At 50.8% G+C, this 21824-nt stretch overlaps 7 protein-coding genes across 7 annotated transcripts; 5 read left to right on the forward strand and 2 right to left on the reverse strand.

Moving 5' to 3' along the window:
* Nucleotides 1-1048: 1048 nt before the first annotated feature.
* Nucleotides 1049-1147, forward strand: POX_e06309 (uncharacterized protein; the record flags this gene model as incomplete). The annotated part of the gene is made up of 1 exon (XM_050115132.1): nt 1049-1147. The coding sequence occupies one exon, from the start codon at nt 1049-1051 to the stop codon at nt 1145-1147; it is 99 nt and encodes a 32-aa protein (XP_049967592.1).
* Nucleotides 1148-4010: 2863 nt separating this feature from the next.
* POX_e06310 (uncharacterized protein) lies at nt 4011-6511 on the forward strand (the record flags this gene model as incomplete). The annotated part of the gene is made up of 2 exons (XM_050115133.1): nt 4011-4464; nt 4626-6511. 2 exons carry the CDS (start codon nt 4011-4013, stop codon nt 6509-6511), a joined length of 2340 nt encoding a protein of 779 aa, XP_049967593.1.
* Nucleotides 6512-10125: 3614 nt separating this feature from the next.
* On the forward strand, nt 10126-11601 carry POX_e06311 (uncharacterized protein; the record flags this gene model as incomplete). Its single annotated transcript, XM_050115134.1, has 1 exon — nt 10126-11601. The coding sequence occupies one exon, from the start codon at nt 10126-10128 to the stop codon at nt 11599-11601; it is 1476 nt and encodes a 491-aa protein (XP_049967594.1).
* A 960-nt stretch (nt 11602-12561) lies between these two features.
* On the forward strand, nt 12562-13137 carry POX_e06312 (uncharacterized protein; the record flags this gene model as incomplete). Its single annotated transcript, XM_050115135.1, has 1 exon — nt 12562-13137. One exon carries the CDS (start codon nt 12562-12564, stop codon nt 13135-13137), a length of 576 nt encoding a protein of 191 aa, XP_049967595.1.
* A 455-nt stretch (nt 13138-13592) lies between these two features.
* Nucleotides 13593-15734, reverse strand: POX_e06313 (uncharacterized protein; the record flags this gene model as incomplete). Its single annotated transcript, XM_050115136.1, has 2 exons — nt 13593-14281; nt 14435-15734. The coding sequence occupies 2 exons, from the start codon at nt 15732-15734 to the stop codon at nt 13593-13595; spliced, it is 1989 nt and encodes a 662-aa protein (XP_049967596.1).
* Nucleotides 15735-16538: 804 nt separating this feature from the next.
* On the reverse strand, nt 16539-18548 carry POX_e06314 (putative metal ion transporter; the record flags this gene model as incomplete). The annotated part of the gene is made up of 1 exon (XM_050115137.1): nt 16539-18548. The coding sequence occupies one exon, from the start codon at nt 18546-18548 to the stop codon at nt 16539-16541; it is 2010 nt and encodes a 669-aa protein (XP_049967597.1).
* Nucleotides 18549-19329: 781 nt separating this feature from the next.
* POX_e06315 (uncharacterized protein) lies at nt 19330-19596 on the forward strand (the record flags this gene model as incomplete). The annotated part of the gene is made up of 1 exon (XM_050115138.1): nt 19330-19596. The coding sequence occupies one exon, from the start codon at nt 19330-19332 to the stop codon at nt 19594-19596; it is 267 nt and encodes an 88-aa protein (XP_049967598.1).
* Between the last annotated feature and the right edge of the window lie 2228 nt (nt 19597-21824).

Raw genomic sequence — 21824 nt, forward strand, 5'->3', positions numbered from 1 at the left:
TGTGTATGTCTCCCTTGTCTCCGAGGGCCAAGGGACTCGTCTAGTCCGGAAAAGGTCCGTGGTGGGTTTCCTTCTCCTCTACCTTTGTAAGCTGGACTTGGGAAAGTTAACGAGCCTCCTCCACCGTAAAGTTATTACATCTCATTACATATGTCTTGTAATGCCTAAAGGCTTGAAAGCGCCAGACATGTACAGTATTACAGTAATGGCCAGCGACTCTATTCCCATTCGATTGTCCTGCTCCAATGTTTCGACGCTCCAATCCAACCATGCACTAAAATCGACTACAACGCCACCAAACTAATGAGTGGCCATTCTCACCCAAGACCATCCCCAGTTGTCAGTGAGACCAGTGATGCCTGTGATGGAGATGCCCCCCACTAGAGAGTGGATGGAGCAGATAGAGCAGATAAAACAGAGAGAGTGTGTGAGAGAGAATTAGAGACCAAACTAGACGCCCGAATCTCATGTCTCATACCTCAGAGCCCAATGATTCCAAATGACGGACAGGGCTGAAGCGAAACCACGACATACCGAGTCCAAGTCCCAACTCGAGTCTACCCATTATTCCTGCAGTCGTCTTCATCTCCCACTAATTTCTCTTGAGGGATTTTAAGACGCAATCCAGAATGAAAAAAAAAACCGTTGTGACGCCCGCCCCGCTCGACCCAGACTTTCTCATTCACGCCCCCTCCAGCCGAGGCTGCGCTAAAGACGCGGGGGAGAAGAAAAGAGACAGCTCTCATGATTCTTGCTCACCGGGCGAGAGTCGGAGGTGGAGGAGGCTGGCGGACGCTTTGAGACATCCGAAATCCGAAATTTGATGGGGTATGTGTGTGTGTCGTGTGTATCGATTGGACGAAAAACCCGTTACTGTATATGCTTTGCTGATTTGTTGTGTACAATTGAGACCCTCTCGTTGATTGATAATACCACTACCATCTGATTGATCTACCATATGTCGAAATTGTGGATGTGCGGCTGTCACGAAAGAACATGGTCAAATTGCCGGGAGCTAGGTAGAGATCTTGGAACAATGCGATAGATCATGCCTGGATCCAGTCTAATGCGCATTCCGGCAAGTATCATGGGTCCAGATATGCGGTATCAACCCTCGACCAAGTTGGGGGGGAGCAAGGCACGATGAAGATTAAATGCGAGGGACCTTGAACCCGAGAATCACAGCCTCTGAACGGAGAGAAGCAGGAAGCTCATGTCGCAACTCGGTCCAGTGCAGTAGATTGTAGGAGACTCGTAGGCAGTGAGTCCCGATTGATTAGGTGTAGTTCTGGCCGGACGTACGGTGGTACATCCAATGCGCATGGATATGCGCCCACCTGCAGCATTTGATGCATGTATACAGGAACAAGAATGGAGGTGTTTTTTTTTGATTTCTTCTTTTGATTTTTGGTTCTTGAATTTTTTGTTGTTGTTGTTGTTGTTGTTGTTGTTGTGAGAGCTATTCTCCTTCTTTTTCCAGCCTCTTGATAATCATCTCGATGTAAATGACTTTTGTGTTCCTTTTTTTTTCTTTTCTTTTGTCGAGTCGACTCTTGATTGGTTTGCGTGTCAGAAAGAAGGATTGGGTGGAAAGTTTAAAGACCACGGGAATAAACGTAGAATCGCGTCGAAGATCAGCAGACTTGAGCTGAGGAGTGGTCCTGGAGCAAACATGACATCCACAAGATGGTCTTCGGGTCAGGGCACGACCGTACTGTCCCTCCTTGGAGTGATTGAGCCAGCTTTGATCATGCATGGATGGGACGAGCCGGACAGGCACGTTCCCTGACTCATGAGCGGTCCAGGACCTGTTCCAATCGTGTGTGTCGAGGACGGTGGGCCCCCCGAGACACGACTCGCCTCGACGCCGACTGTGATCATGTGACGTATCATGGAGTTGTTTGGACCGGTGTCGTGCCGTTCTGGGGGTGACGGCCTTTTTGCTGGATCTCAGGCGTCCTGAGTCGGTTCGATGGTTTTGTGTTCAGCGTAATTTATGTCTTGTTTTTTTTTTGGTTTGCTTTTGGGGGAGGTGGTGCCTCTCTCCTCCTTTCTTCTCACGCCGATTCTTTCCAAAAGTAGTTTAGCGTCCAGGGCTCATGGCTCTCCACTTTTCACCAACACGTTCCCGACCTCCCGAGGGGGTTTGCACGCGCAAGTCAGCTCCATCGGGACCATTTGCGTGGATGGTTCCATGGAATTGGGACTCGTTGTGGATGATCGGGGTCATCACTGACGAAGGCACACATAACATGGGACTTTTGTTTTTTGAATAAAAGAATGCAAAAATATCAACAAGGATATCTGCATTGATCCTCTTCCCCAATGAATCAAGTCGAGGAGGATCAAAGCTGATGGATAGGATACCCAGACAAACAAAAAGACAAATGGAATCAAATCATGTCAAACTCTGGACTCTGGGACGATATGGCCCGTCTCCCGCCATCTGGGCCAGACCAGAGGAGCTACGAAGCTAGTCATGATGCCAATCTCCCCCCGGGCCACAGTAAAGAGGAAATCACCCTCCGATCCCATCAAAATGCGACGGTATCGTGCCGGTGGAAGTGGACCGGAGCAGTTCAGCAGACGTGACGGCGTCCTGTCTGTGCAACGGTCGAACTCTCAAATCATCGCGCAGCGCCCCTGAACGTTCGGATCCACCGAGGCTCCTTTCTGGAGTCTCTCTGGAATCAGCCGTGGAAAGTGGGAATCTTGTGGTCTTGGGTCTTGGGATGGTTGATTTTGGGATTTATCATTTTCTGCTTCTTTTTTTTGTTTTTTTTTTTTTTTCTTACAGGGATTGCCAATCTTTTATTTTTTGAATCTGGTACCGAGAGGTTGACATCTCCTACCGTACGGGGGCGTGGATGGGGCACGTCGTGTACCACGGCGGGCACGGGAGCGATGCGTGGTTATTATTAGTCTTATTGGTAATGATGGACCTGTTTCGTCGTGGGAATTACTGGATGCGCATTGCCCATAATTTCTCTTCACAGACTCAAAGAATCACGCTCCTCTCGGTCTTTTGGGGAGTCCCTCTGGATGCATCGTCGGGATCCATCATTCTGGAGTTCTTCATCCGCCTGCTCCAGACCAGACTTTCCATCAGCAGAGCCCAATTCCTTCCCCCCTCTTCTCTTTCTTCGTTCTTACTCTTTAGAACCTGCATCTTCTCGACGCACCTCCATCGATTCTTGATCCATTGGATCTTTCCCTCCCTCTCTCCCCCCCCCTCTCTCTCTCTTTCACTGTTGAACGCTTGTTCACCATTCCTCTCCTTTCTTCCTCTGGTCTGTATCTGTGGATGTGTGGACTGTACAGATTCTCCTTTCAAGTCTTGATTGATGCGCTGCCGTCCGAGAGAGATCTTCATCTGAAGAATAGTAGTATCGCGTTTCCATCGTGACTCAATTTTGTGGTCCCCTTGTCCACTTCCACCCTCCTTCTCCTCCACCCGGAAAAGCTCTCTCCACGATCTTGCAATCTATCGACCAGTCTCTCCTTTGCACTCTCAAACCCCCCTCTCCATTTCTCAAACATCAGAAGGGGTCAATTGTTCCCACAGACCACCGAAGGTTTCTATTCTCGACAGACCCGGTGTGCACCTCTCTCTCTCTCTTGCACCTCGAAAAGAAGAGAGTTTCATATAGCCTCGAGCCTCGTGCCTCGACTGACCATGAAACCGCACCAATCGGTGCCGCTTCAACTTGATCGCCCTTAAATTGGACATCTTTGACGTCCAGCCCACCCATCCCGTCTGAACTGTCTCGTCTCCACCTGCTTCTGTGTCTCTGTCTTTCTCTCCCTTCCTCTTTCTCTCTCTTTGGTCCTTCAAAAGGGACAACAACGTTCCTCACCCAATCCATCGGGCGCAGTGCGGTGGTCTTTTCTTCTCTTTTTTATTTCTTGTCCCAAGCGCAAGTCGAGGTCCAAATTAACCCATCTCCTCATCAACCTCTATTTTCCCCTCTCGTGCACTTGAGACCAACCAGTGGTCGGCATCCCGAACCATGTCGGCCTTTGCACGTCTCCCCGCACAGTGGGACGATGATCAGTCCAGTCAAAGTGATCCGCCTTCGACACGTTCCTCCAACGATCCACCAGAACATGCATCGCATATTCGGTCACGCTCGACCGCCATCGTCCCGAGTCCCAAACGCCTGTCGGTCTTTGGGAGTCGTTCAAGAAGTAACACCACGACGTCCACGGTGTCGCGCCGCTCCCCGGGCTCATCGATGATGTCCTCGGTGGAGCAATCGAGTGATCTGCAGGATGAACGAGCCCCGTCAGTACTGGGAATGCGTGCCGAGAGGTCAGAGCGGTCGTCCAGGTCGCTGCTGTCGCGCGGGAGTCGCATTCTCCGTCGACAAGGAAGCAAAATCACCATCGCCGCCACGCTGGACGAGGAGGACGAGCCCCGCAGTGAGAAGCCGAGTCGGCATCGAGGGCGACAGGCCGATCACCGTAAGTCTACAATTTACTCTTCATCACAAACCCCTTTGACATCCGTTCACCCCGATCACTCCAACGGGTTTCATTGTCCCGGTCAATGATTGCCGCATCCACCAGACCCAGCACGAATTGAGTGTTGACATGGGATTTCTTCCAATCTCTTTTTTCCATAGATGAACGACTCAAGAGCATCATCTCCGATCCATTTGATTTCCATCATCTCACCCACACCAGTCCCTCGCAATTCCAACTATTAGATCAAACTCGTGAAAACGACCTTGTCACCGAGTTCTCCGTCATTCGCGCTTCCCAGCGTCCCGAGGCTGGCCTCAAGGGTATTCGCGCCGATGATCTCAGCTTTCGCAATGTCTCCAGTGACGACCTCGCGGCGTTTGGAACCGCCACCACGGTGAATGAGCGGGCGCCTCAAAGTCCCCCCGCCTCGCCCACCGCAACAGTGTCGATGAGTCCCAGCCAAGGAGGCCACACGCGGACAGAATCTCGCACATTCGAGAACTTTTCTCGCCCCGTCTCGAGATATCCTCGCCAATGTCCCACGACTCCGCCTCCACCAATGGTTCCCGAGGTCCCCTCGGAGGAGAACATCGAACCGGCGCCTCGGGCTATCGACGAGATTCTGGGACTGAACCCTGTGCCCACGTACCCCGAGTACATTGGCCCCGAGCGATCGCCGAGCAAGATCCAGTTTGGCCCGGTATTCGCCGACAGCTTCAACGCGCGCAAAACGTCTTTGAGTAGCCAGTACGAGCTGGAAGAGGTGCCCGAGGAGGACGAAGGCACGCGATTGTGGGAAAGCCCCGAATCGAGCACCAACACGGCCCACTCTCGATCGACTTCGCATATCAGTCCTGGCACGGTGGAACCTCGTCGGACTGGTCGTCTGGTGGCTCCCACAAACCCGCTTTCGATCTACATCGCGGAAGACTTGTCTCGCAAATTCTCCGAAGCTCTCAGCTCACCCACCCTCCCTCAGACGGGGCCCGTCACTTCGCCCAAGGAAGACGTGATGACCGACGAGCTGGATGGCACTTCCCCCGTGATCCCCGGTGGACAAAGTTTCTCCTACGGCGAGGACCTTGCGTATGATTCGTGGGATGCGGACATTGACTATTGCTACGAGCACGCTGCAGAGTCCACCTCGGACTTTGACTGGACACGCACCTCCATCGACGAGACCCGGCCCCAGGCCAGCAACGTTGCCGAGGCCCGTGAGTCCTGGGGCTCGTCGGCGCCACGAAAGCTTAGTCGACACCTCGATCCCAGTCCATTGAGCATCTCCACCGTGGCCACTCCCGACCTCGATCAGTCCTCTGCACGCTCAAGCGCACCTCCCCCTTCCGTTCCCACCCCTTCGACCGACTACGACCGCACTTTCATCCACGGGCCAGCGGGATATTTTCACCCCGTCACCCCCTCCATCCTTTCCAAACACCTCAATCATGACATCATGTATGAAGACTACCTCTCCGGCGCCGACGCCGATGCCGATGCCTCATCAGACCGGCACTTTCCATTCCCCCTGGCCGGTCTCCACAACGGCTCGCCTCGGTCCAGCTTCTCGCCCATCAGCAAATGTAACTCCCAGGAGAGTCTGATGCTCTCCCGTGCGGCCAGCATCGTGCGCAAGCACCGTTCCTCCGTCTCGACGGCCTCTGTCCCGGAACTCGTGCATTCCTTGTGCAACTCACGCGAACTGATGCCGACGGATCGACTCGGCGCCGCAGAAATTCTGGCCCGCCCTGCCTCGGGCAATTTGCACCGCCCGACGAAAAGTCTCGCCGAGTCTCATATGCTGGCACACGCCGACAGCAACGCAAGCCTGGCCAGTGCCGAGGCCGCACTACATGATCGCTCCAAGAGCGTCCCGGACGTGGCAGCCGATGCTGATACCGTCAGTATCAGAACTAGTAGCAGTGGAACTGCTCCAGTCCCCATCCAAACATCAACATCCGCCCTTCCCACCCTACCGAACCGAAACCCCAATCGCAAAAAGTCCCGCACCACCTCTTACTCCCTCTTCCCGACCCCTGCGAGCTGAGCTCGTCCCTGTCCTTTCCATTCTTTCCTCACATTCATCCCTCTTGCCTTGCTTCAATCCGCTCCCTCCCGAGGGGGGAAAAGCAAAGAAAAAACAAGGAAAAGAGGAAAGCAATCTTCTTTTCTTTTTTTGGAACGCAAAAATGATGATCTTGGATTTTCTTTTTTTGCTTTTTTTTCATCACATACATATATGGCGCATGCGAACCACGAGCCAGCCCTTTCATCAGGCTGGTTGCTCACTGGTCTTCATTTTTTTTTGTGTTTGTTTGTCTTATATTTTAGATGCTCTGTCCGTGATAGATCTCTACGAGCCCATGACCTGTTTGAACCACACACATTTTCTTGCCTGATTGATACGCTTGTTTCTTGCTGGTTGTTTTACGTACCAATTACCAATTTCATGGTTGGGTGTTATACTCTCTCTCTCTCTCTCCTGTTGGAATTCTCCTTGTTCTTTTATCTCTTTGCAACCGGGTTGTCCTCGTGCGATGCATTCCTCAGCGAACGTGTGAAAATATGGTCTTTTTGTATATTGGAAGGATCTGATTAGATGAGCCAAGCGCAGAAATTCATGCCCAAGGCAAACCTTTTATAAAGCATCCAAGAGACATAGGTATATACGCCAGGAGGCAAAGATGGATTTTGGATCTGTGTTTTCTTTTTAATAACCTTGGCAGTCTTAGAACTACCTGGTGATAACTCATGTTGGGTATTTACATGACTCTCTTCAGTTTCGGTTGTAACGAGGAGGAGAATAAATGAATGCAGACACGGAGATTATAGGTTCTGTACCCGACTGTCCGGGTTTACGTTTAGGGTATATACGTCCTAGACACTTGATCCAGATAAGGTACTAATTCAATATACCGTACTTTTTCAGCCTTCACCACAACACCGTCTATGGAGAAATTGTACCATGTCAAATGCATATGTACTAAAGTGCAGGTAAACAATTACCGCCCCCCCCCCCCCCCCCTCTCCCCCTTCCGAACTCAAAAAACAGTCCCAAAAATAATCACAAGTGGGGTTGTTAGGTGTTAGGGGGGGAAGAGCACCTTCAGACGGACAGACTCCAGTCTTTTTCTTTTCTCTTTTCAACCAGTCAATCAACCGTACCTAATACATATCATAACCCACATCTATGACCACATATGTAGTCGTCCAATACTTTTTTTAGGTAGGTATATTCCATACGTAGATTATGCAGTAAAAGGGTTTGAAACTCAACCCGTTCTCAAAATTGAGTCGACCGTTTTTTGTTTTTTTGAGTTTTTCGGGAGGGCTGAAACTGGGGACGGGATCTTTTAGGTTTGAGTTATTAACGTAGTTAGAACGGGGTTGAAAGTCTGGTGGAGAAGTTGGAATCTTTTCATTTTTCATTCTTATTATTTTTGAGGGGGGAGGGGAGAGGATTTGGGGTTGGTTTTTGGTATTTTTTTTCTCCCTTGAAAAGAAAAAAAAAAAGAGAGAAGAGTGGAGACATACAATGTGAATGACTAAATTAATGGCGATCAATTTCGGTCCTATGCCGAAAAGCGTTGGCAAATCGAACTCAAATTTAGGGCTGAAGTAGCCGGACTCTTAGTTTTTTTTTCTTCGCGCTCTTTGGACAGGGCGAGTGTGTTGTGTTCATGGGTTGAGGGACTGACTGGGCTAGGTAGGCTTAGAGTTGGGATCGGCGGTTCATGGATAGATATGGCCGGGTATGATCTATACTTTGGGCATTTTGGGTGAGTGAGTGTGTTGTTTGATCGACACCGCCTTTTTCAAGAGTCAAGTCACCCAGGAAATAGAAGGGGAAATTGTAAAAAGTAGACTTGAAATGGGGGTCAGGTCATCGCGGGGTGGGAGGTGAAGTGGATGGTGTGGTGGTATATGGTTTGGAGGTTGATCATTTTGAATTCTAGACAGGACTTGTAGTGCCAAGCTGAAGGTCAGTATAGTACGTAAGATTTGGGGAAGAAATGTTTTTTTGGGCCATTGTGAAATTGATAGTTATGTATGGACCACCTTTTCTTTTCTTTTTTTTTCCCCCTCTCCTTTGCTTTTTGGAGATCTTGACTTGGATAGGTAGTAGGTAGAGGGGGTTTTAGGGATCATTTTAAATATAAGTAAATACAGTATACCGCGAATTTTCTACATACAGATTCAACACCCAAAGATTATGTTGTGATATGATCATGTTAAACTGCATAACCCACAAAGGGCCGAGGATATCAAGCCGATCAAGCGGGATCAGAGAGCGGGTCCCCAAGTAATTTCTGGATTCTTCTTGCCCGATGCATGAAATGCAAGGATGAAGTCATGATGGCTATGCATGTAGATCGGACTGCAACGTGCATGTAATTTCAAAGATTGCAGAAACTTAGCGCTTCATGGTACGTCATCGCGTGCTGTATTACTTGTGTTTGAAACAACCTTAGGTCATAGCAGAGAGGTATCTGATTAGACAACATTAGAGCATGACCATGCTGGATTGGCATATCTCGAGTTATGTGAGCTTTTTTTTCGGATTTTTTAAATGCCGTTGATGAGATGTCAGGCGGCGCAAATTATTTGGCTATAACCGATATCTGACTTCTTTCGAATGCGCCAGAAGAAATGTCACAAAATGAATCGCTTGATTACTTCATCTTTCTGTCAAGCAAAATGTTCACTCATACTCATATACCGTCAAGGTCTGATCGTGTCCCTGGTGGATAAGTTTTCTGTCCATAGTAAGCGAACTCAACGATTCAAAAAAAACAGTACTTCCATTACACAGATCATCCTGCTTTGAGAAGAACAAGTCAATCAAGAAAGTGGGCGAACTATGGAAGATTTTTGCGATTTGCGATTGCGAACCTTAAAGTTCAGAGTACTTTTCCAATGGGGTTTGAAATATGACCCTTGTGTAATGGAGAATACTCCGCTATCTGCAAAAAAAAACAAAGGGAAAGGAAAAGAGAACGGGCGTTGGATGTATATGAAAATTGAAGCGGTGACCCTTGTTTTTTGTCTCATAGTCTCATGGGTTGAGGACGTATAGGTGTGGTCCGCGAAGTCGGAATATTTTAGTTTACCACTTTTACTCCGTGTGAACACTCAGATTTGGGTGCATACAAGGTTCTATTGGTATTTTCTTCCCTATATCTAGACTATACTCTGAGATTATCAAGATGAATGTGACGTGGTTAGAGAGAACGTATGTCAAGTGGAGTCTCAAGTCTATGTGAGGCATCTGGTGTTCAGCTACACGTTATTGCTTCAGAGTCATTTGTCAAATTTTGAATGAGCTCTTCCTTTTCAAAGACTCCTCATGCAGCACCTCTGATTATTTTCAAACAATGGCAAAGTGACGGTCCTTTGATATCAAGTCAAAACTTCGACGACCGCAAGTATCATTCACCTGCTGCCAGATTCGACTTGGCGAATCGAAACGTCCTCCCTCCGACAACTGGCGAGGTATTGTACAGATCCACGTGATGTCTTGACCCACTTCATCGTTATCTTATCGGGTCACCATTTAGAGATCCTACGCAGCTGTGAGCCTATGTGACTTGCGACATTTCCAATTCCCCAGCTCCCCGTCTTTCCTTTTTTCACCTTTACAACCATATCGATGTCAAAGCCATGGCATCCCCTTCGTCGTCAAATGCTCTGGCAAAGCGACCAGACAGCAAGCTGATGCCCCCTCCTCCCGCTCCGAAACGAATCAAGCGCCCTGCGACCGTTCTGGACGAGGACATTTACACGAGCGCGCTCTCCCACATTATCGCCCGTGATTTCTTTCCAGGTCTGCTGGAGATCCAGGCGAAGCAGGAATATCTCGATGCATTGGATTCCAAGGACAAAGCATGGATCTCCAGTGCCAAGAAGCGACTGACGGATGTGATGCGAACTCCCACGCCGGGTTCGAACGCCAGGCGCAAGACGGAAACCGGGTCGGTGGCGGGTACACCTGTTCGTCATTCGGCCGGCCGATCCGATGAGACGCCCCGTGGATGGGGTGGGGATACTCCCATGTCGGTAGCATCAACAGCGACGACGGCGACGACAGCGTCAACGGTCAAGGGCAAAGAAATCCCCGACGTGTCCAACATGGGCTTGACAGCCTTTCAGGCAAAGTACACCAGTGAAGACAACGAATCGTTCAACAAAGTTCTGGACAAGCAAAATACCAAGAAGCGTGAAAAATACGCTTTTCTCTGGAATAACAACAAGATTCCATCGGCGCGTCAAATCGCTCATCACAAGCAAGAGGTCAAACGTATCACCGCACAAGGCGGCAATCCTGAGACAAGCCTGACCAAGCGAAAAGAGACGGGAGAGACCGATATCAAGACCGATCTTGACGCGCGGCCAGCCAGACCGGATTCCTGGAAACACCGTCCGGACAATGGTCTCATGTTCCTCCCATCTTCAATCGAGGACACCCACGAGACCCTTCAACAACAGGCCGAGACCGCTTCTCGCGCCGGTCCTAAACGAACTCTGTATCAAAACACACGACTCCTGGACCACGACGCTGCTGCCGCTGCCGATGCAGCGTCCGCGGTCCCGCCCTCTCCCTCATTATCCGCCATCAAAGATGTCATTGCAGGCCGTCCGCACCTGGGCGAATCCGAAGCGTCTGCCATACCGGGTGGCGAGACCCCTCGCGTCAATGGCTATGCATTTGTTGACGAAGATGAGCCCGAGCTGGGTTTTGGGACATCGTCTGCCGATGATTACAAGGCGGACTGGCGACTTCTGGGGTCATCCTCGGACACGACACCCAATCCGTTTCAGATTGGCGAGACTCGCAAGCGCGAGGCTCTTCACCATCGCATGGTCGATCGTGTTTCGCGGACCAAGCGAGCTGCGAAGGCCGCTCAGACTTTGAAAACGCCCGTCACGGCCACGCCGCGGTTCGCCAGTAGCCCCCGAATTGACTTTGGATTACAACGCACACCGGGGGGAGCAGTCGCGGGAGGAAAGACAAAGATGTTGACCCCGGCAGCGCAAAAGCTCTTGTCACAGGTTGGGAGTAGCACACCGCGAGGGTCTGGATCAACCAGCAGGTCGGGGCTCGGGAATATCTGGACGCCCACACCGCGGCGAAAATAGGCTCAGAGTCAGGGAGACTTGGTCCAAACTTATGATTGATGATACCAATGATGAGCGTTCTGTTACTTTTTTTTCCCATTTTTTTTATTTGGCGTTGTAAAATAGCTTGCTCTTGTACTGGAGAGGGCGGGTTCGTACATCGGATAGACTCAGAGCGGCCCTCATCGGGTTGGGCCCTGCCTATAGAATACTAAGTACCTCTGAGCAACCCTTTTCATTGTAAATTGTGTCTCAAGCTGCGCCTCTTGTTGAGAGATTTTGACATTCAGGCCAGTTTCTATTCCGAGCAGGATCTCTATTCTACTTGCTCGGCTGAACTTCTTGTACGCCAGCACTACGGCACGTCCCGAAAGCCCGCCAAGCATTGCCAGTGAATCTGTTCCTATTCGGCCCGATCTCGGATCTGAAAGGCAGAGAGTCTTCATGTCGATGCGCCAGCCAGTCTGAATACAAAACTTGGCACTATGTTCTTCTCTTTCTCTCTCTCTCTATGCCGAGATGTCAGAGGTAAGTCATTTCCACCATACTAAATCACCACATAGCTCATCACACTCATAAATCAACCAGATCCCCAGACAAATTCGACTCAAACTGAATCAAAGTGCAAGGATCTAGAGCAGTGATCCCATCATAGTATACTCTCAACTCGGTATACGGCCGGCACTACAAAGCGTCCATCTAAGACCGGGACATCACGACACAGTCAATCTCGCCAGAATCATATCCGATCTCATCTGAAAGTGATCAAATCAGACAAATTGACACACCGACGCCAACCTTGACCAAAACCCAGTTCCGTCGCCCAAGACCACCGTCAACCGTTGAACTATCAAGAGCCCGTGTCTCGATTTCTCGCAGACACAATAAACACCTCCCCCCTATCTCATCAGATCCTACCTATCTCTCAACCTCAAAAAGCGAACCAAAAAAATATTCTACACTCGACCCTCTACACCAAACATGACCACCCATCCCCATCCACCCAGCCCTATACAACCCTCACCCGAATCTCCACCATCCTCATCCCTCCTATCAACCATCTCCGCCCCAATCACCTCCTTCTTCAAAACCACCATATCACCAACTCCTTCCCCAACGCCAAATCCCGCTACCAACTCGTCCTCAAATTCGAAACCCTCCAATCCAAAAAACAATCCTCCCCTCTCACCTCTCAGCCCGGAAAAGACATCAAAGTCGACCCGTGAAAATCATCCCCCACACCATCTTGTCGACACACATCCGCACGCACACACAAATATAGAAGCATACTACACACCTAGCGAAACGCCCACATTCAAACGTCTCCAGAAGACTCGTCTGAGCGGGACTCGTACGAAACAACTTCTCCGTGCGGCGTCGCGCGCGTATAACGATCCGCCGCCGCCGCCGGAATTGGGGATGTGTTGTGGGAGTTCGTGTGATCCATGTGTGAATGAGTTGTGGAAGGAGGAGAGGGATGTTTGGAGGGAGAGATGGGGGGATCGGAGGGTGGAGGGTGGAGGGGTGGGAGATGGGAAGAGTGCATTGAGTTGGTGATTTGGGATGGAATTGGGGGGTTTTTCTTTTTCTTTTTCTTTTTGGTTTTGTTTTTATAAGGAGGGATGATGGCCCTGTGAGATGGGTGAGATGCGGATGGAAAGTCGGAGCTTTACCTACTTGTTTAGTTGGGAGATGATCATATCAAGTCGGTAACTACCGACCATGGATATTCTAGTGGGCTGGGTCGGGTTGGATTTGGAGCTGGAGGGTTTTTGAACATGATTTGAACTGAATTGCTCATCTATGGAAGTTTCAAGTTGGACCATGAGGAATCTTCAATAATCTTTAAAATATCGCCTTGAAGAGATACATCACGCCCAGGGAGGTACTGTAAATTTAAAGAGTTGCATTGTATCCAGTCGAGGCATCATCCATGTTTTTTTTTTACATTGAGGAATGACCACACTGCTTGCCATGAATCTATTCACCTCCATCTATGCGACATATGTACATTACAAACCCCAACCCTCGACAAGGGCGACAACAACAACCACAACCATCCAAATGACAGGCCATTCCAGCGCCAGTCCCGTCTTCGACGCACGGTTCAGATAAAACGCCGCCCCCAAATAACTACAGGTGATATCCCCATCACTGCTTCGATATCCATAGCTCGCATTCAACCAGTCCCCCGTCGGACATCCGAACCCCAGCGTCGACGGACAGGATTTGACCAACGACGAACAAATGTCCAAACACGGGAGGATCTCCTTATACGGACCCGGTTGGATCTCCGAGTCGATCAGCGGATTCCGACTCACGTTCGTGACGGGGTTGGTCCGATATGCATTATTTTCGGGAAGGGCGGAGCCGTTGATGAAGGCCTGGCCTGCGTTGCGGACTTGGAGGTAGTCGGCTGTACTGGAAAAGTCTTCGCACCGAGGGATGGTCACGCTGCAGAGCCATTGCTTGTAGGCGTGGGCGCAGTCGTCGCAGCCGACAGCGAGAGAGTACATTGATTCGGGTTTGGCGTCGCATTGGACTTGCTGGAGGCTATAATTAAAGTTTTGATAGTATTTTGAGGCGTAATCGTCGTAAATGTTGCGCAATTGGCTGACATTGGTGCGTTTGGGGTTGGCGGGGACGGCATATGCGACCTCGGAGCAGAAAGTGAGGTTGAAGAGGACGGCGCAGTTGTCGTCTGTATCATGACTGGGTCAGTGGAATTCAATTCGAAAAAAAAACCCCAAACAAGCAGACAGACAACAAAAAGATCACAATATACGTCCCCAGGACGGGGAATTCGGATTCGGTGAGCCAGACTTTGCTTTTGGGGGGAGGGGAAAGCACATACCAGCCTTGGTGGTAAAGTTCATTGCCTTCCAGACCTTCCCACCACCGCCAATAATTCCATTATCCCATTGCGTCGAGTTGCCACGCATGGCCAAGATGCCGTTATAGGTCGAACTCCGATTCAATCCCGTAATGTAAAATTGCTCCTTGGGTTTATTTCCCAATCCCCGAGAGGTCATGCCGACCTCGGTCGAGCTGCTGATGCTTCCCAGCGACGACAGTTGTTCCAACGCGCAATAAGACCGTTCTAGTCCTGCTAGTGCGGTATTGTTCACATTGTGCGCAAACATGGTAAATGGTGGGGTGAGGTTCATCCATTGCTTGTAGTTGGTGGAATCCGGATCGGATTGGGTCAAGTTGTTGGTGACCAGGAGTGCCGCAGACATGTCGGCGTCGATAAAGTACAGGAAAGGATCGTTGTCGATAACGCTGTGGAAAGGGGCATCGATGGAGGTGGCGATTTGATATTTGTAATTCCCCTTCCACACTGTGGAGTTGGGTGCAGCAACGCCAATGAAAATATCGCCATCGGTGGTGATCGAGGCATTTGCGAAGCCATTCACGGCAGAGACGAGAGTCTGACGGCTATCATCCTGGCCAGGTCCGGGCTTGGATAGCTTCGGGTCTGTCGAATAGTATATTTGTAATTGAGGAAATGTACCCGGTGCGGCATCCGTGCTATTCGTCGTAGGCTTGCTACACGTTGTCAACGAGAGATAGACGGTCGTTTGGTCGCGTTTGGCCAATAATTCCTCTTCCTCTTCCTCTTCTTCCCGCTCCTCGCCGTCCTCGTCGAGCAATTCTCGTCTCCGCAATTCGAGTTTCGGGCTGTCTTCCTCTTCTGCTTCACGAGCATTCAAACTCGCGGGTAATGTGGATGTGGTTTTCGCCTTGACCCCATTCACCACTTCCTTGGTGACGAAAAACCATTGAATCCCGCCGACTTCAATGACTGGCTGCTGGAACTGATTGTTCCCTAATGATTTGGCATCTGCGGGATAATTCCTCCGCACAAGATCCAATTGTCCGGAGTCACTTTCAGAAGGGAATAATGATGACCCTGTCTCTAAGTCTTCATGTCTCAGCCCTGGCACATCCAGTCCGTTGAATGAGTCCAGCGCAACGGGAAATCCAGCCCCGCTGCTAATGATCGGCCCGCCGATCAGGCTGCTCTCCGTCTCGCGCGGGGCGTCAGGCAAATGGTCGCTGGAGGCGGCGGCAAGGTGGATGCCATATGAGCTGAGGCTGCTGGCGGCTGTTGCAGCGAGGAGATACTGCAGTGCAGTCGGGTGGTGGCGCATGGATGTGGTAAATTCCAAAGGGAGGGGGATGATTTGCTCCGCGGGATTGCGTGTGAGATGGGAGAATCCCTTTTTTTTTTATCTGGGGACAGAGAGAGGTCGGGGGAGGCGTCAGAAGGTGACGGTGAGCAGATAAGGATATCGAGAGCTGAAGATTGGTGCTCGAACAGGTTGCGATCCTTCTTCGCGACAGCGCAAAGACCTGAGCGACATTCAGCGCTGGTGTTGATCAGCTGAGTTTCGACTTTTGTAGATTGGAGAGCTACCCGTCCCTTGCTTATCGAGGAAGTTCAGCCTTATCGGAAATGGAGTGCCTTGTTGCCTGGAACCACATGTGGCTTCCAACCGCTGGAGTCAGTGGGCCAGCCCAGAACCTGGTTTTTGGAGTGGAAGGAATCGAGACCGCTTCGAATGAACGGAGAGACAAAAGTGACGGGCATATAATTATTACATGGAGTAATCATTACTCGGATGCAGATTGGACAAGATAATCGAATTTCAAGCATTTATTCTCAGCTGAGATGTCAAAAACGAACAAGAACGTGTCAACTGCCAGTCCGCGCTCATAGGATGTATCGCAGCATCAGAAAAGCATCACAGAGATATCAATCATAAGGGCACGATCATGACATGACCTATTTCAAAAGGAGTGTATGCAAACGAGACAAAAAGACGAAACAAAACAACACACAGAACTAGAGGGCGTTCAGAAGCAGTTGCAACTGTTGTCGACATCCAGATGATCGACAATGATCTCCTTCTCTCGCCCCTTTTTCCCCGCTTGCGCTTACCCTACCGACTCCCCTACACAAGCTTCTGCCATCGGGCCAACCACATACTGATCACCACAATCGCCGCCATCACTCCGATGATTCCAAAGAACCAGGCGAGGCCATCATCATCCTTGCCAGGAACATTGACGTTCATACCAAACAGACCGCAGATCAGATTCATCGGAACCAGGATGGTCGCGATCAGAGTGATCTTACTCAGCCCCTTGTTGACACGATTGCCCATGACGATATTGTTGACATTCAGCTGGGCCAGATAGTTGGTGTGCGACCGACTGAGCATCTTTTCAAAGTGCGCCAAGTTAGACATCATGGTCACCACGTGATCCTGAATATCACCCAGGTAGAGACCAATGTCGCCGCGAGGAGTTACCGAGTACTGCTCATTACAGCGCTTCGAGAAACCACGAATCACATCCGCTTTGCCCCCAAGAAGACGCATCAGACTCATGACTTTCTTGCGGAGACCGCCAATCCGAGGCAGAAAGGTCTCAAAGTCGTCCACGCGCGCAATGAACACATGATCTTCGATGGCCTCGGACTCGAGCTCAATGTCACGGATGACGGGACCGAAACTATCAACAATGTCGTCGATCATGGCATAACAAATCCAGTCACTGCTGAGCGAGACATAGTCGCGCAGCTTGCCGATACGCTTGCGCACATTCGAGGCGTGGGGGTTCTCCGAGAAGGAGAAAGTCAGGACCCCATCGCGGAAGACGACCATGTAAAAGTTGACGGGTTCCAAAAAGTCGTCGCTGGACTTGTCGATTTGGTAAAAGGTGCGGAAACAGACAAAATAGTACTGTTTGAAGAGTTCCACCTTTTCACGCGCTTCCTGCGTCAAGATATCCTCCGTGGTCAGCGGATGAATGGAGAACGCACGGGAGATGGCACCCAGCTCCGCCTCAGTGGGGTTGACCACGTCCAACCACCATACACCACCCTCTGGACCCAACTGGAACAAGTCGCGGAAACTGTCGCCGGGGAGAACCAAATCCCCCAGCTCCGCCGCGTGCACCGTGGTCTGAGACTCAGACGAGAAGAACCCAAAGCGCATAGGATCGTTCGCATTGGGCAGAGTCGCCATCAGTTCCTTCTCATCCAGGACCTTGGCGGTTTGCTTCTCGTCTTCATCGCACACACCACATGTATCCGACGAATTGGCCGATTCGGAGAGCTTGTGCCCATCGCCGAGGGGGCTTTTGGCGCCGGGGCGCAGATCATAAAAGATCCGCGGTTTCTTGCTCTGCGAGCTCACGCTGTGTTTACGGCGACAGATATGGGCAGCCTCTTTCTGCTGATGCAGGGCGACAAATTCCTCCAATTCCTCATAATCAATGACCGGAATGCGACCGGGTTCCTCAAAGGTGATCTGTACGCCAGGCTCATCGAGGGCACACACCGAAATATCGCCAGGCTGAGGGCGAATGACACTCGCATTGCTGAAAGTGGGACGACGTGCGTGAGTTCCTCCCGAGACGGTCCGCTGCAGGATAGCCTCCAGGTCGGGTGCCGCATGACTTTCCAAAGTGTTGGCGCGTTCACGACGGCGGGGGTCCGCGAACGCGTCGACTGAGTTGGGTGGAGACGATGAGCGGGCCGAGACAGAGGAACTGCGGGTCGTGACACCCCCAGGATGATCCTGCGGAAGACCACTGAACCGACGAGGCGTCTGGAAATTGGATGTTGGATCAATCATGATGCGTCGTCCCATTCCGACGGCATCGACGTCCGAACGATCGTCATCGACGATGGCTTGCTCAAAGTCACGGAAGACAGTCGTATTATTGTCACGCAGGGCATCCTGAGGCTGCAGCAGATCGGGTCTTTCGGGCAGAGGTTCACCTCTCGGACCTTGATGGGCCACGGTATCCTGCCTGCTGAGAAGCTCACCTTGCGGTGCCTCAATGCGAGGTGTACTCACAGGATCCGTCTGGAAACGATGGTCGTCGAGCTCGGGAGCCGGAGTACTATACCGAGTCAGATACACCTCCTTGTCTGAGCGGTGGCTGCTGGACATGGCGGCGGTTGAAATGATTTGTCTTTCAGTGGGATCCGTGGGAGGAGACCAGCCAAGGTTTTTGTCGTGGTCAACGATTGGTTTGGGGGAGAGGGAGGCGGAGGAGGAGTCGGTTTGATCGAATATCAGATTTTAGTTCGCCAGGGTGGGCAAGATGAGAGTTCCCCTCTGTGATGGGGAGAAACTCTGGTAATGAGGTTTGTTTGAGAGTTCGATATGGTTTTGATATAAATGCTTTGTCGGCAGCACGAACAGCCACAGAGCGTAAGCCGGTTTGCTTTTCTGATATTAAGAGGACTGCGTTATGGAAAGCAGGCCTCCATTCATGAGCCAGACCCCCTGAGTAGGGTCTGACGTTTCCCGACGTACGTCTGGCTGCGACGCTTCAGATTGGGGTGTGAAGTCAAGTTAGGGGGGTCTGGTGTCGCCCCCGCCGAAGACCCGGAACTTGGGGCCCGCAAGAGGGTGAAGAAGGGAAGAGTACTGAAGATAGCGAAGTCCCGCCAACTTGAAGGAGTCGAGTGAGTAGGAGCTTGGGTGCTCCAGAGCGACAGGCTGTAAGTGCGCGAGCGAGCTAAGTCGCAAGCTTTGGATGCAGTACGTGAGGAAGTCTGTTCACAGGCAGAATCTTCCGAGTTACGTGACCGCAAGCTTTTTCTCTTTCTGCTGGGAGACGGGTAGTTGGGAGGGGTCTGTAATTGTGCGCAGAGATTTCGCTCTCTGTCTTTTTGATTTCCCACAAAGAGATTCTGCGAGCGTATCTCAAGTCGCGAGTAGCTCGATGGATTGGTTTGAAAGAGAAAAATCTCGAGGGCCGAGGTGCGGTGGGAGGGGGAAGGAGGAGATGATGGATGACGGCTTTCGAGGTGACCGAAAAAGGTTTGTGGCGAGAACAACGCACGGGCTCGACTGGGCGGCCACGGGTGGTTCTGGATGGGGATTGCAGTTTTACACCGTAAAAATTGTCGGGCTGGAGCGGGCTTCGGGGGGGCCGCTGGTCCAGTCACAGGCCCCGGAACTCATGCACCGCGTGTGCCGGTGGATTTAAAGCCCTGTACGGTACCGCCGATGAAACAAGGCTGCAGAGTTACAGTATGCAGGATTGCATAGATCAGAACTGCTTTGATGCAGTCATGTAATAAAGAGAAGAAATCCTTCCTCGCCCAGCAGGAGACTTGCTTTTTCTTTTCCAAGATAATCAAGAGACTTACAGGACGGTAGTCCTTGGTCAGCTCTTGCGCTCTAGTAGTTTCTTTGTAGATTATCGTAATTACAGTCACATGTCAGATTGAATATTAATTGTACCGTATACAGTTGTCCAGCATACAGTACTCCGCTCCGGAACACTCATGCCGCAAGTTTTACAAAGAACTTAAGCGTGAGAACTGAGAATAATCCTTTAACTTGTGTATGAGGGGTATTATGTAGACCATCCAGTATCCACCACGGCCCCCTTGTCTTAGAGATCACTTCGGCCGTGGTCTGGTCGGCGAAAAAAAAAACTTCTCGGCGGGTCCCGACGTAAATACTGTAGCGACCGGCCTAATCGTCACAAAGTAAATTGGAACATCCCGACTGAAGCGAGCATTACAAGGACGCACTTGAGTAGTATCACCTCGCAACCCCCCGCTCAGCGGATCAGCAAGTATATCCGAACTGATTGCAGGCAGTATCACTTTCCGTTGACTTTAAGCTATAGACTACGTATTCAAACTCCATGCTCCCGTATACTTTGCTAGTTTTCTCAAAACTTGACCAACCTAACCGATTGAGCCCGTACTAACGAGTCAATAATGGATTGCTCTTCTTCTTCCGCTTCCTCTTGGGCTTCATGTCTCACGCTGGAGTTGGCCTGTGCCGCCAAATGGTACGAGGATCCACTTACTAAGTACAGAGTCTACCCTTTTTTTTTCTTATCCAGAGTGTATTCCAGCCACAAATGGATGCCTAACCCATAGAGCAATCCAATTTGACAGCAATATGTCCCGCATCCTGCTGGATCCCGTCCTGCGAGGTTGAGGTATTTTCTATAACTGTTTTCCCCCTGGACTGTTACGCTTTTTCGAGTGACCGAAGCCAGAAAGTCCCGTGCTTTCTCTGCATGGAAGGCCATTCACTGCGATCGGCTATCTCCTTAATAAACATCTGCGGGCGGACATGACTCGATTGCCGGGGGCCAAGGTAACACGATGAGGAGAGGATGAATCGTGATAGATGTGCAGCATGGACGTAGGTGGCAGTAGGTATTTACCCGTTTTTCCTGCGCTACAACCGCGGGAGTGATATCCATGACTTGCATGGGCGTGCGTAGTGAGCCACCGTGCTTGGAAGTGTGGTCGCGTCTGCGGAGATGGTTTTATGCATTCAACCAAGCCATCCAGGAAGGCGGCCAAATCCAACAAGTATCCACGATGCAGCTGACTCCGAATTCAAGAATCTCAACGTGATCCCGTGATATAGTCCACGTGCTGCTTCCGCGACCTCCCCGATCTTCCGAGATGTCCCCTTGATCCTTTTATATTCTCAGCACTCTCCACGGATGAAATTTGATTCCTTCTGCTGGTTACTGCACACGCTCTGCCTGATCCATCGAGCGACTGGACTGCCTCAAGGCGGCAAATTTGGATCTGAATGGATATCCATCCCCTGAATGCACACGAAAGCGGTCACCCATCAACATATAATCTTTCGGCTTGGAAGCTCTACCTGGTGTTGATAAGCTACTTGCTGTACAGCAAGACAAGACAATGAAATCTTCCTTTTATTCGTGTCTTTCTTGATTATATTCCACCCTCCTCCATATAAGCCGCCTCTGCTTACTTGTATCGATGACACCAACCACAAGCAGCTTTGCAGACAGATGGTGTTGCATTGCTTGTGTGCTGTAGTTTTAACCTCCAGCCTTATCACTCTACACCAGACTTTGTATTCTGCCCGGGACCAATGAGCCCAAACACAAGCTTCCAATCCAACGACTCAGCGACTCAGCGACGCAAGGTGAGCCGCTGCAGCGCCCCCACTTTCGCCCCCGACGTCGGACTTGCGCTCGCTTTTTTCTGCTGAGCTCACGCCAAGTGCCCGCATCGAGTCATCGGCCCCTCCATATTCGTATGGTTTGCGGAAGACATATCTTCTCCAATTGCCGCGAATCGCACCCCAGAACCCTTTTCTTTGGGCATTGATTGAAGTCGCTGGCCCATACCTTTTGTAGAGCTATTGATTCTCTTGACTGGCCTAGGTCTTCCCGATCTCATCGCGCTCGTCGACCATCTGCCC

Source organism: Penicillium oxalicum, chromosome V (genome assembly GCF_001723175.1).
Source record: "Penicillium oxalicum strain HP7-1 chromosome V, whole genome shotgun sequence".
Classification (NCBI taxonomy): domain Eukaryota; kingdom Fungi; phylum Ascomycota; class Eurotiomycetes; order Eurotiales; family Aspergillaceae; genus Penicillium; species Penicillium oxalicum.